Source organism: Hyposmocoma kahamanoa, unplaced genomic scaffold (assembly GCF_003589595.1).
Source record: "Hyposmocoma kahamanoa isolate Upper Pololo Valley unplaced genomic scaffold, ASM358959v1 88, whole genome shotgun sequence".
In the NCBI taxonomy this organism is placed as follows: domain Eukaryota; kingdom Metazoa; phylum Arthropoda; class Insecta; order Lepidoptera; family Cosmopterigidae; genus Hyposmocoma; species Hyposmocoma kahamanoa.
Genome location: NW_020654466.1, coordinates 8,745,209 through 8,757,584, shown reverse-complemented (window position 1 = coordinate 8,757,584; position 12,376 = coordinate 8,745,209). Strand labels below are relative to the sequence as shown.

Below are 12,376 nucleotides of genomic sequence, written 5' to 3'. Positions count from 1 at the left end.
GCCACATTACCTTAATTGAGTTTTTAGAAGTGTTCATCTTGTTTAATAATTCAATGCAGAATTAATTAACAATGTAGCACAAAATACGTTTGTAATTTGTCATATTTTATAATTTATTACATGTCATCATAACACATATTATTAGCATTTATAGATGACCTAAGTAGAGTTCTGAGTAGTTCATGTCTTGATTGGAGTTGACCGAGGAATGTTTGCCACAGTGTTGCCAAGGATTTGAGTCGAAAGTTACGTTTCGTAACCTAACAATTTCAGTACAAAATAATAAAAAACCGACCTCAAAAATTCGTGCAATCACATCTATTTGCCAAGTTTTATTGAAATCGGTTACCGGAAAGTGCGCAAAACCGGAATCATCCCCTTGTTTACCACTATAATAATAATATATATAATATATAATAAGGAGTGTTTTCTTCAAATTTAAATGAGACCAATAGTGAAGAGAAGAAGAGGTTGTCGCTCTTTCCAACAAAAAAGAATCATCAAAATCGGTTCACAATTGGACGTAGTTAAACAAAAAGGATCCAATACACATTCAATCTCTTTCGAGATTTGGCAGTTTGAAGTTTAAAAACGTTTCTCACTCTTGTTTTATTTTCAAAACTTATAATGTCATGTGTTTATTTATTTATGTTTCTATGTTGGATTAGTTTTGCTGATCTAAGAGGTTTTAGGAACCGTTGGTACATATTGTTTTGACAATTTTGTGGATTGGATCCTTTTTGGTTAACTACGTCTGATTGCGGGATTATCGCGTAACATATGTACATACAAAAAAAAAGAAGTTTAAAGAATATGGTTGAATTGAGCACCATCCTTTTTTGAAGTCGTTTAAAAAGTTACGTTTTCGCTGCAAAAGCACATAGTTATCCTAATATTGGAGATAATGTATTTATACGAACCTAAATAAAAAAGGTTTGATTGGTAGATTACGTTTCGTTTTTCGCCGTCTCGTTTGCGTTTGTCTTGTCCAATTGTTTAATTTGAGTGCGTTTGAAAACTATTTACAATCTAAAGTAAACTGAAACTGCTTACATATTTAAAAATCTCAATGTTATCCAAACTTTGTTTTAAGTAAAATCATGAACTAAACGTTAAGCTTCCACATGTACATTTATAATAAACCATACCGGTTCTATAAATACCCACAATAATAACATTTTCTGAATGCAATTCAAAAATACAGAATTCACAATGATATTCAATACCGAAGTCGTGTAGGTCCGCTCTTTGTTTGAATAAAATTCCTGGCTTCGTAAACAAAGCTACACCGCCAGTGGTTGAAGCGCGGGCGGCAATTGTAATTTGCGAGCTCGTGCCCTGGTAACCTCACGTGTTATATTTCATCTTATTTCATTATTTTTTCACCAAATTTCAAAACATAAAAGTACTTTGAATTCGTGTGTGTTTAAAATTATTTAACAGTCCTCTTTACCAGGAATAGAACGCACATTTTGGTGTAAGATCGTTATTTTCGGTTTGAGTGTTGTTTTAGAGGTTATCCTCAATTTTTTTTATTTTTGTGTCACGCGTTCACTCGTATTTGCTAAATCCCATTAACCGAAGCAATGCCTTCTATATGCGCCACACCTTCAGAAGCAATGTATTGCTTCTGAATTAATTAGAGTGACAAAAAACGCAGAACGCGATTATGAAGTGCATGAACGCGTGACCTGTTTCTGTTTGCGAAATCTCTTAATGTTCTAAACGACAACCTTTCAATCTCTAAATTATAATAATCCAACGGCAAGAAGACTATTCCAACAGGTATCTGCTGTCTCAATCCGTAGCTCAGTTTGGTGATAAGCGACACACCTGTCTATAGTAGTTGCAGTGCCACGCAAAGCTTTAAATAGCAAAGATCTGAAGATCACTGCCATTCCGCCCGTCATCCTGAGATATAAGTTGACAAGCCCCGTGAACCTGTAACTTTACCAGCACCCTTACCATTCAAAATGAAAGAAATGAAGGTTACCAATGCGTGACGGTGTCACATGCAGGCTTCCTACCTCCGGATCAAGTGTCTTTTTATTGAGAGGTTTGGTGGTATTCTCGGTATTGACATGATGGGTTGTATCGCTAATAATAATAATAAAATTGTATTCAAATAATTAGTAGACTGTCTGTGTATTAGTAGTGTGTGGGAAACCCAAGTACAGACAGCTAGCCTTGCCCAACGCATAGCATAGCCATTCAAAGGGGGAACGCTGCCAGCATCTTGGGCACTTTACCCCGGGCCTCAATTTTATTCATATAATTTTAATTCTTTTTTTAGATTCTAGTATTTATGCTTTATTTTAAACTGTATATTTTAGCTTATTATCTTATCTATTAATAAAATATAATAATATACTAGTGGAGTATATTCACAAAAATAGATGAATGTCATGGAAGTAAAAAGTCACGATATTCAATAAAAATAAAATTAATTTATATTATATAATTAATATATAACGTATGTATACATAACATTCCATCGCAAGTAAAGCGTTGTAAATTGCAAAACATAGGTTTACTTAAAAGCAGTGTATTAGGGTGTTCACCCTTTATAATAACATTAATGAAAGCAATTAAACGGAAAAGCCCGATACACGTGGCGACGGGAATCCATTAATTGTATTATGGATCAGAAAACTTTATAGGTAAACTGTTAGGTTAGGTTAGGTAACTAGGAAATGTAAAGGAAATGAAAGGTAGTAAATAGGAAATGATACATCCTTTGTAGGTGATTTATCAAGTGAACAGTGACAAATTTTAGTCATACTAAATTTCTGTGGGCACCTCTAAGTAATGCAATAAATATATTACGTCGTCTCAGGCATTATTATTACCTTGTACGGACGCACACATCGCATAATCTCGCGATGCACTCGCGTTACTTAACGCTGGTTGTCCTATGCGATTTTACGGCGGCGGGCGTGCACACATACAAGCCGCGTTGCTACGTTTGTACGGAGTTATCATACTTGTCTTATTATACTAATGATTATGCGCAGCTGCTATAACATACCCTCAGTATCAAGAACAATTAGATCATTTTACTTAGTCTTGCCAAAAATTGCGTGTAATTATTTACTTCTTTGCATAGGAAATACAAAAATTGAGCTTGTCGAATGCAAGAAACTGTTCCATTCACGTTTTTGTCTTTGTCCGTGTCTTAAAGAATAAAAGACAATCACAGTCAGTATTAAAAAGCTCTAAACCAAAAGTACCTACCAATATAATCATAGAGGGAAATTTTGTCTCTACGTTCAGATGGCTCAAAACATCTGCACGGTCGATAAATCGTTTTTATGTCAACAAATTCAAGGTCCAATTTTCATTTGTTCTTAATTGCAATCTTAAGGGCACTTTTTTTGCAATTGAGACCCAAAATAGACCTTTTGACGTAATTCGACCAAACGGAATATCAGTTTTTCATATTGAATAATGAAATTTTCTCTCTCGTGTTTCGTAATAAATACGTCAGGGAACTATTAGCTTATTTAACAGTAAGAGATTATATTTTATTTCTAAAAGGTAAATAAATATCGTGCATTGATTTTCTCCCCGTCTACCTCACACATTTCAAAGCCTACGCAACCACCATAACATTTCGCCCTAATCAATTGACATAATAAGATTTTTGTTATAATTATTATTATATTATTATATAATATATACAAAGATTATATAAAATTTTTTAAAAAATAAAGGAAAAGAAAGAAACACTTAGAAAAAATTCCTTCAATCCGACCGGATTCAAACAGACGTCTTCTAGCAAACCATGCAAGACGCTATGCCAACCAAGCCTTGGAACGAATCAGCGGACCTCACAAATTTTTGTATGTATAGGTTTTCAACGACTTTTTAGCCTTAAATCTATGAGAAATCTATGAAAGTATTTCGTCACCCAGTTAGGTAACTTTACCGTTACCAGTATTGGCTTAAAGATGTCGCTATTAACTATAATGAAATTTGTATTGAATTGATATTCAATTATTTTTTGTGAGTTTTGTGAAAATTATAAGATTTTGTGTTGATAAATGTGCAGATATTTTTAACAGTAGTATAGTTTTTTCATAGTGGGTAATTAAAATAAATATAGCATTTACTTTCAGAAAAGTTTAATTTCGGTAACTAGGAGTAAACCAAGTAGGTATATTGTCTTTGGAAATATCCCCTCCCCTTAATATTTGGAAATATTAAGGGGAGTATGTTTTTATACCAAATTACTGCAAATCCAGCGCGTATGTATACTTCAAAAGTAGGTATATATTATTCGGCAAACTTGAGTTCCTTTGCAGGTGTAAAGATATTTTAAAAGAGGTAATAGGGACAAGAGGAAATTTGTATTTTTCCTCTACTGGAAATTGGTCTTTGGCTTTCATTTAAAGACGCACTTATTTACGTACCTACACAGCATGTTTGTTAAGCGAAGTGAAAATAATGTAAGCTCCGTCAAATGTAAGGCATTTTACCTTTAATGATTCCTATTATTTTTTTATAAAGAATTACAAATATTTATTTTTTTCTTGAAAACACGTCTTAAAATATATTGGTTTTTATATAATTGGTGGAAAATTTAATACGAATACGTTACAGAGAATTTTTTTAATAAGGTGTTTCGTTAGATTCAAATCATATTGAATGAACAAAAGAAAGAGAAATAAATAATTCTTTTGTCATAACTACTTGCCAATTTTTTGTTTGTAATTACCATAGTTACATTTTTAAATAAGCGTAAGCTAAAACCGGAACGCTGTAGTTCTCATATTACTGGTGAGCGGCAGAAATAAGTAAGGCGACAGTACTTCCCTGGATGAACTCTTTCACAAGAAGCTCTACTGCTACTAATATTACTAACAACAGTGTTCGTAGTTTTACTACTATTATAAAGTGTTTTACTTGCACCTTCAAGTTACACTTGACTCTTCAATAATGTAGAAAACATTTTAATAAGAACAAACTAGTATCAAATTGAGTTCTTAGGCTTTCGTGATTGTTACACATTGAAAATAAAACCATTTTTGTTTTCGGATTTAAATCACGTGCATAAATTTTTTAAACAAGCAACGTGTTAGCCCCGGCCTGTAAAGGGCCCGAAACATTGGTTTGTTTGAAAAAATACGAGTGTGGTTTGGTAGACACTTGACTTTAAGGTTAAATAAAAACTTTTCTTAATTTAGAAGTCCTTACGCAGCAACTGATTTTACTTCTTTAAAATTAGCACAAAAATATGACAAATATAGACAAAAAGTTTTGTGAGGTCGTATACGAGTATTTTTTGAAGATGAAGAAAACGGAATTTTGAGTATTCCGTTTCTCATCTGCATGCAGAACATCAAAATGACAGCTGAAACATAAGGCTTCTTTTTCAGTTTGACAAAAAAAAATATTTTTTGATGGGTTGAAAAAGTTGAACAGGGCGGTCACACTTTGACCGCCTTATTCAAATTTTTCAGATGTTGATGATAGAGTTGAAAGATCTCATATCAATTCTTGAGCCTATATGCCACAAGGCACTGTTTTTTAGCTTGACCTTGTTGACTCATTATTTTGTTTTTCTAAAGACAATCCAATAATTGCACCGCCATAATTATATACTGTGGTGTGATAATAATATTATTAAGAATAAATTTCCACAAATGGAAGGCTATACTGCCCTCGTAACGAAAAAAGGGACAACTAGCATGCTTTATACGACAGTCGTGCCCTTTTTCGTTCCGGGGGCAGTATAGTTTACACATGACGACCTCTATGGTCGAGTGGCTTGCACACCAGGTTTCATGGTGGCGCTTTTTCAGAGGTTCCGGGTTCGATCCCCGGCCGGGTCGGGTGTTTGTGGTATCGTCGCTGTTTCATATTTCCATAACAGTGCTGTAATTACTTACTTTGGGATCAAAATAACATGTGTGATGTATAATTAAAAAATAATTATTTAAAGATAATATGTAAATTAAATAAAATTCTCTATTACCTCATGCTTGCTCCTTGTCCGCTCTGTATCTATACCGATCAATAAAAAAAAATAAAAAAACTGGTTTACCTCACTTAATAAACAAAGATTATTCCCGTTTTACTCGTAAAAAATGGCCACTGTAGTGACAAACTGGGCAGAAGTTGAATACACTTGTTTAGTCAAAGACATTCAAAAGATTCCGACCTTGCCACTTCCTTACTTGCTGGTGGGGCAATTTCACAAGATTAATTTTTCCGTATCGTTGCCAATATTAAATGAAAAGCACTTCATATTATTTGGACAATTTTATTAGCATCAGAGAGTGCAATATTAGCTCACATTCGTCACAAGTATCATTGAAACGCAGTCGGTATTTTTATATGATAAAGCTGATATTGAAACATGTTCATAATCTTTTGTTTTAATTATGAGGACTATGTGATATATACTACCTATCCTTGGTTATTTTTAAGGGGAGATTATATTCAGTTATACAAATAAATTTTACTATGCACCATCTAAAAGCGAGAGAAAAGATCCTTGTCTTTTTTATAGAGAAGGTATAAATGGAACAATTGATTTTTTCTCAACTTGAGTTGGAGTACATATGGCAGGGTAATACCACCCTCAAAACTATCGTGCAATAAGTACAATGTGTTTGTATATGCCTACGAAAAGTTTTATTAGCAGTAGAGCTCCTTGTGAAAAAGTTCGTCGTGGGAAGTACTGCCACTTTACTTGTTTCTGCCGCCAAACAGTAATGTGAGCATTGCAGCATTTCGGTTCGGAAGGTTAAAGGGTGCTGGTGAAATTACAGGCACATGGAACTTCCCAAGGAGCACACTTTATACGCCTCAAAACTATTATATCTATAAACAGTCTTATTATGGTTTCGGTTTAGATAATAGTTCTCTATAAATGGTTTTAGAAAAAAGAACTTAGTCTTATAGACTTATGTCACTCAACTCAAAATTTTAAAACCTTCACGCCAACCACATTTCACACAATAATTTCGCTGTATTCTATTGATAGACGGCACAATACACATACACAACATTGAAGTGCAGTAGTTTACGCGCTCATTTCAATTATTTTTATCGCTTCAGAACACGGAATTACTTCACAATGTTTATTTATTTGTCAACAAACAAAAATGCATCATGTCCGGCTCGCGGGCGAATCACCGACTAATGCAATGTATCGAATGATGTGACATAATATCCAAGGTTCACCATCTTCACCAAATCTTTTAAAATTCTTTACTTTATCCATTTTGCATGAACTCTTACAACGCCCAAGAGAGTAAAAACCCTAATTATGGTATTTAAAAAAATAAAATCTACTGAAGACGCGCTATAACGTGTTTGTCAATAAGCATACACTACATAATGTCTATAAATGAAATATATCTAGAATAAACTTAAGAACACTAGTTTCTACAGTATTAATAGACTTTACTGGATGTGTATAGAACAATTTTACCAAAAATAATCAGTTGATCTACAAATGAACTTAAAAATATGGACTATAAGATTAAATCTTAGAGAGATCACACTAAGTTAAGTGGTTTGAAGTACCAAACAACTTAATTAAGTGTGATCTCTCTTAAGTGAAGAAATAATCTCAATTTTCTAATAAAAATTTTATTTCTTCCAACATAAGTTAGGTATGCCTTTGAAATATACCTTATCTGATAGGGAATTTATCCACCTTTTTAGTCACATATAACACATTCCGTATAATTATACAGAATAACGTTTTTTGCGACTAATTGAATTTAATAAATTGATTTGTCCTAGTGTTTTGAAAAGATTTTTAGTTTATTATATAATGCGCTCACCATTCCTGTAACTTTTACTCTATAAAAATGTTTCGTAATATTGTCAAAAGAAAAAGTCGCTTAAAAACATTGCGTTTTGTAGACAATCATAAAAGCTTCATAGGAGTGAATATTCTTCTACAAGATCAACTACACTAAAGCAAGTAAAATAATCTTTTCGTATTCTAAAGTTTTTCTATAGGTAAAGCTATAGACAAAATGCTCCCAACAGTGTTTTGAAAAAAGTTTGAAATTCTTATCGCAATTTTTATTTTGAAAGAATGACTATGAAGTAGCCGAGAAAAATTTATTTTCTTTTAAAAAAGTAAATCTAAGTTGAAATTAGCTTGAAGAAGTGTAGAACTTCTTGGAAATGGTTTGTTTTGTGAGTTATTTTGTATATTTAAGCTTTCTATAAATATTTAAAACCGAAAATCGATAACTGTATTTTTATTAAGTTTATATTTTATACATAAATATTTAAAATTTAGCGAGCGCATTACTTTTATGACAGGTATTATATCACTTTTTTTATATTACATTTTTATCACGCACATCAATTCGCGCTTTCTGACCGATTAAACATTGCGCGAAAAAGTCAGAAATATTATATCTAATTTCGCCATGTTGCAAATTTGATAGTTTGTATTTAGTACGCCATTAAACTTGAAATCTATTAGTATTAAGAGAATTGCGTCTTACGTTTGTAACGTTTTAGTTACTTTGGTTTTAAAATAGCAGTACTAAGAAAACTATCATAGACTATAAATTGTCTAAAAACTGTCTACAAGACTAAATCCTGTTCTGCAAATGGTCTTGTAGCATTCTAGAAGGGTTAGTTGAGAAAAAAGATAAGAATCACTCCTAACACTACCTACAGATAATTTTTCAAAGCACTCTTGTGATCTACTAATAAAGTTGTGCCCACTTTTACTTTAAATTATCTAGAAACATTCTTCAAGATATCTTGAAGGAATTTGAAGTCTTAAAATGTACAATCGAATTAAATTCTATTAGATGTCTCATAGTATATATTTAGATTAGCTGTAATAGATAGGTATAATAGATTTGCTGCTTGAGTTGTCAACTTATGTGTACTACTATATAATTTAAAGCACTACTATTATGGACGGACGTGTCGCTTACCACCAGACGCACGACCTGTTCGCCCCGTCCCTTGATATCATAAAAAAATGTTCTAACTCCGTCATAGTGTAGGTGAACGTCTCTGGACTGCGACACATTGCCAAAACATTCCGGGTCAAATAACCCAATGAAAAAAGGGTCACGGTCCTCAATATTGAAATTGAAGTGCTGAAGCATAACATTTAAATTTACTGATTAAAATCGAGACCAGTATTAACCAATTATGTCATACTAACATCGCCAAAACAATCCGGGCTAAAACAATTCTGAAATTGAAACGATAATTTACTGAATAAAAACGACCAATATTCACCAATACTGTCATTAGATTTACGCAAACAATGGTGATGGATGATGACGCATCGACCTTTTTTTATCAATTTAAACAATGAATTGGTAGCGACTAAAATACAATGGATTACTTAAAATGATTGTAGGAGCGAGAAAAATATATTAATTACCACACTCGCACTCGGTTATTAAAATTGAGAATCCTAAAAGTTTTTATTACGAACAGTTCATTATTAATGAAGTCTTAGTTGCATGCCATAAAATTTTTAAACGGCATTTTAGTAATCATAATATGAATTTTTGGCTCAGTTTTATGAAAATTTTCTACATAGTTTAGTAGCGGTCTTGTGTGTCTAATTATAAAAGTTTCAAACTTCCATCTTGTATGAACTTTCGATCCGTAAAAAATTCTTTACTGTTCTGACGCTCGATGGTGTTCGATTGTTTTTCTGTTGAAATGTAATGTAAAATAATTTAGATAAAAGTCCAGATATCTGATTTCAATATATATTTACCAGTATTGCATTGGAAAAATAAATTCAATTCACAAATTACATACTTTCTCCAGGGGTGATGAACGCAGCCGATTACTACGGACTGGACGAGCTCCGCCGCGCGTGCGCAGGCTTCGTGCAATGCTGTATCACCGTCGACACCGTCTGTGCCCTACTTGCCTCTGCTGAGAGATACATTCAGTACAAATGTACTAAGTCTTTAGTGCAAAAGGTAGGTCTACATAATGAAAGTTCACAAAATAATAATATCTCTATTTAATTTCGTCAGACTTCACTTACTGCTTACTTTGAGTAGGCTGTAGAGCCTCAAGCACCGACGCAAGGTTGTTGGTTTATCAGTACGTTATCGGATACATTTGAAAGAGTATGAGATGGAATTGCACGATTTAATTCCGCTTTCTATCTCCGGGGAACCAGAGGTGGGTGGATCGTACAATTATGTTGTGTATATACCACCCCCTCACAAAATAGGCGCTATTACGTTGAGTTACGAGAAACGAGCCTGCTCAACCAATAATAACATATATATGCGTACAATTCGGTTTGTTTCCTATAAAAAAGGAGAGAAGTGCGGATTTTTTCACTTAAAAATTCAATGGGCCTTTTCAAGGCTGAAGTAAATAGGCACTTTCTTAGTAAATACGTTACAATATATAGTCGATAATGTCACAATTTATTATGTGGGTGACCTCAATCTCACGTAATGGTAACATCAGGTGATGTTGAGGTCAAATACACAAGTATACGCTAAAACCAATAAACAAAAGGTAGGACGGAAGGAGTAAAAGCTAAAAGGAAATTGTGGGCATGTAAATCAATTAATTTATCTATATGGAATATTTTTCATCCTCTTTCCAGGTATTGGAATTCGTCGATGAACACGGCAATGAGGTTCTTAACTTAGGTTCCTTCACACTGCTCCCACAACATGTTGTCAGGCTTATTCTTGCTCGAGAGGAACTAAGGGCTGATGAGTTTACCAAATTCCAAGTAAGTATTGACTTTGAAAAGGTTAGCTGAACGTAATTATGCAGAATTAATCCAACTTGTAAAAGGAAATTTTCAAAGTTAAATTATACCAAAGTAAACAAAAGAAGACCTTTTTCGTAGATCGGACCATTGCTGCATAAACGCCTTTGTCTTGTACGGTATTTAAACATAGACCATGAGACCATGTAAATTTACATTAAACTGTGAACATTTACCGTACATATTGTATGCCATTGCACCGTCTTTTGAAAATGACACCGTATTCTTTAAGTGTTTCATACCAGTACTAAATCCCTTAAATTTTAATGTTAGACAAAAGACGGCCAATTAAAAACAAAAGCATAAAGTTAATGAAATTACTTTTATTATATTTCAGGCGGCGTTGATGTGGGGTAAAAAATACTGTGACACAAACCCAAATACATCGCTGAAGGATGTCATTGGAAACTTCCTTGAGTACATCCAGTTCCACAAGATTCCAGCTAACGTGCTAATGAGAGAAGTACATCCACTGGGATTGGTGCCGTACTCCATTATAATGAATGCACTAGCTTATCAGGTGCGTTGACTTATAACTTGTATATACTACTCGAAATTTTGGTGAATGTAAAAAAAAATTAGAGTCGTTATTATTTATATAGACAACTAGAAACTTAGACTAGACACGCTGAGCAGAGTGCTGAATACTCTGTTGTTGCAGGCAGACCCGGCCAGCGTAGATCCAGGCAAACTTTCCCCAGCGCGAGTGCGGCGCGCTGGCCGCTCCATGTCCGTGCAGTCTTCGCTTGACCCTTATGGCTCCAATACAACCCTCTCTTCTACTGGCTCGAGCGATGTTCCGTCGTCAGACTCTCGGCACAACTAACGCGAGGGGAACCTCCCCCGTCCTACGCCCGAACCCGTCCCCGGACCCTCCACAGCCCCTGTTGCCCCTCTTACTCCAGTCGCTCCTGTCGCTCCAGCCAATCTTCCTGCTCCAGAGAAGCCAGAGAAGCCACCGGAGAAGCTTGGCCTCTTTTCGTCTATTAAGCGTGCCGCCAGCAAAAAATTTGGAGATCGCCGTTCTCCGACGCCAAAAGTCAGAGAGCCTCGATCGAAATCAGACTCTATAAAACATGCAGCATTGACTAGACAGATCTCTGAGACTGTGGCAGCATCCGGGGATCCGACATTCGAGCGTTGTAAGCCTAGAAAACGTGATAGCGACACAGAGTTTCCAGTGCGTAAGTCTGCTTCTGAACTGTCTGAAAGTTTTCCTTTTGTAAAACGTGCTCTGGCTGAGATTGAAAACGGGTTGAATTACTTCAGAAGATCAATTGCGTTCGATACAAGTGAACCGAAAATACCATTAGCGAGGGCGGAACCTGTCGTTGTGGTTGCAGCTGCTGAAGATGACCCGCCAGCATCACCGCCTCCACCGATGGGATTAAAGGAGCGTCGAGGGTCGCGAGGTTCACCTTGTGCCAATTTACCACCACTAATGTTGCCTTCAAATACGCCAGAACTATCTCCAGGTAGATTATCTCCAAATCGTCTAACACCACAAATGCAGAAAGAACCATCTTCAGCACCTGTAATTCGAAATCCACCGCGACGATCTCGAACGCGGTCGGAGATGCCACCAGATCCACCACCGCGTTCGCCTCCAGCTCCTCG

At 34.9% G+C, this 12,376-nt stretch overlaps 1 protein-coding gene across 4 annotated transcripts in view; it reads left to right on the top strand.

Annotated features, from left to right (window-relative positions):
- LOC113235622 (serine-enriched protein) overlaps positions 1 to 11,827 on the top strand; it is a 31,549-nt gene extending 19,722 nt beyond the window's left edge. For 3 of the 4 annotated variants that reach the window (XM_026471400.1, XM_026471398.1, XM_026471399.1), the window contains 4 exons: positions 9,784 to 9,941; positions 10,589 to 10,720; positions 11,097 to 11,279; positions 11,421 to 11,827. In XM_026471400.1, the coding sequence (XP_026327185.1) occupies positions 9,784 to 9,941; positions 10,589 to 10,720; positions 11,097 to 11,279; positions 11,421 to 11,585 (638 nt within the window). In that variant the 3' untranslated portion in view covers positions 11,586 to 11,827. The remainder of the gene's footprint in view (positions 1 to 9,783; positions 9,942 to 10,588; positions 10,721 to 11,096; positions 11,280 to 11,420) is intronic. The other variant, XM_026471401.1, reaches the window with a different exon arrangement.
- Positions 11,828 to 12,376: the final 549 nt, after the last annotated feature.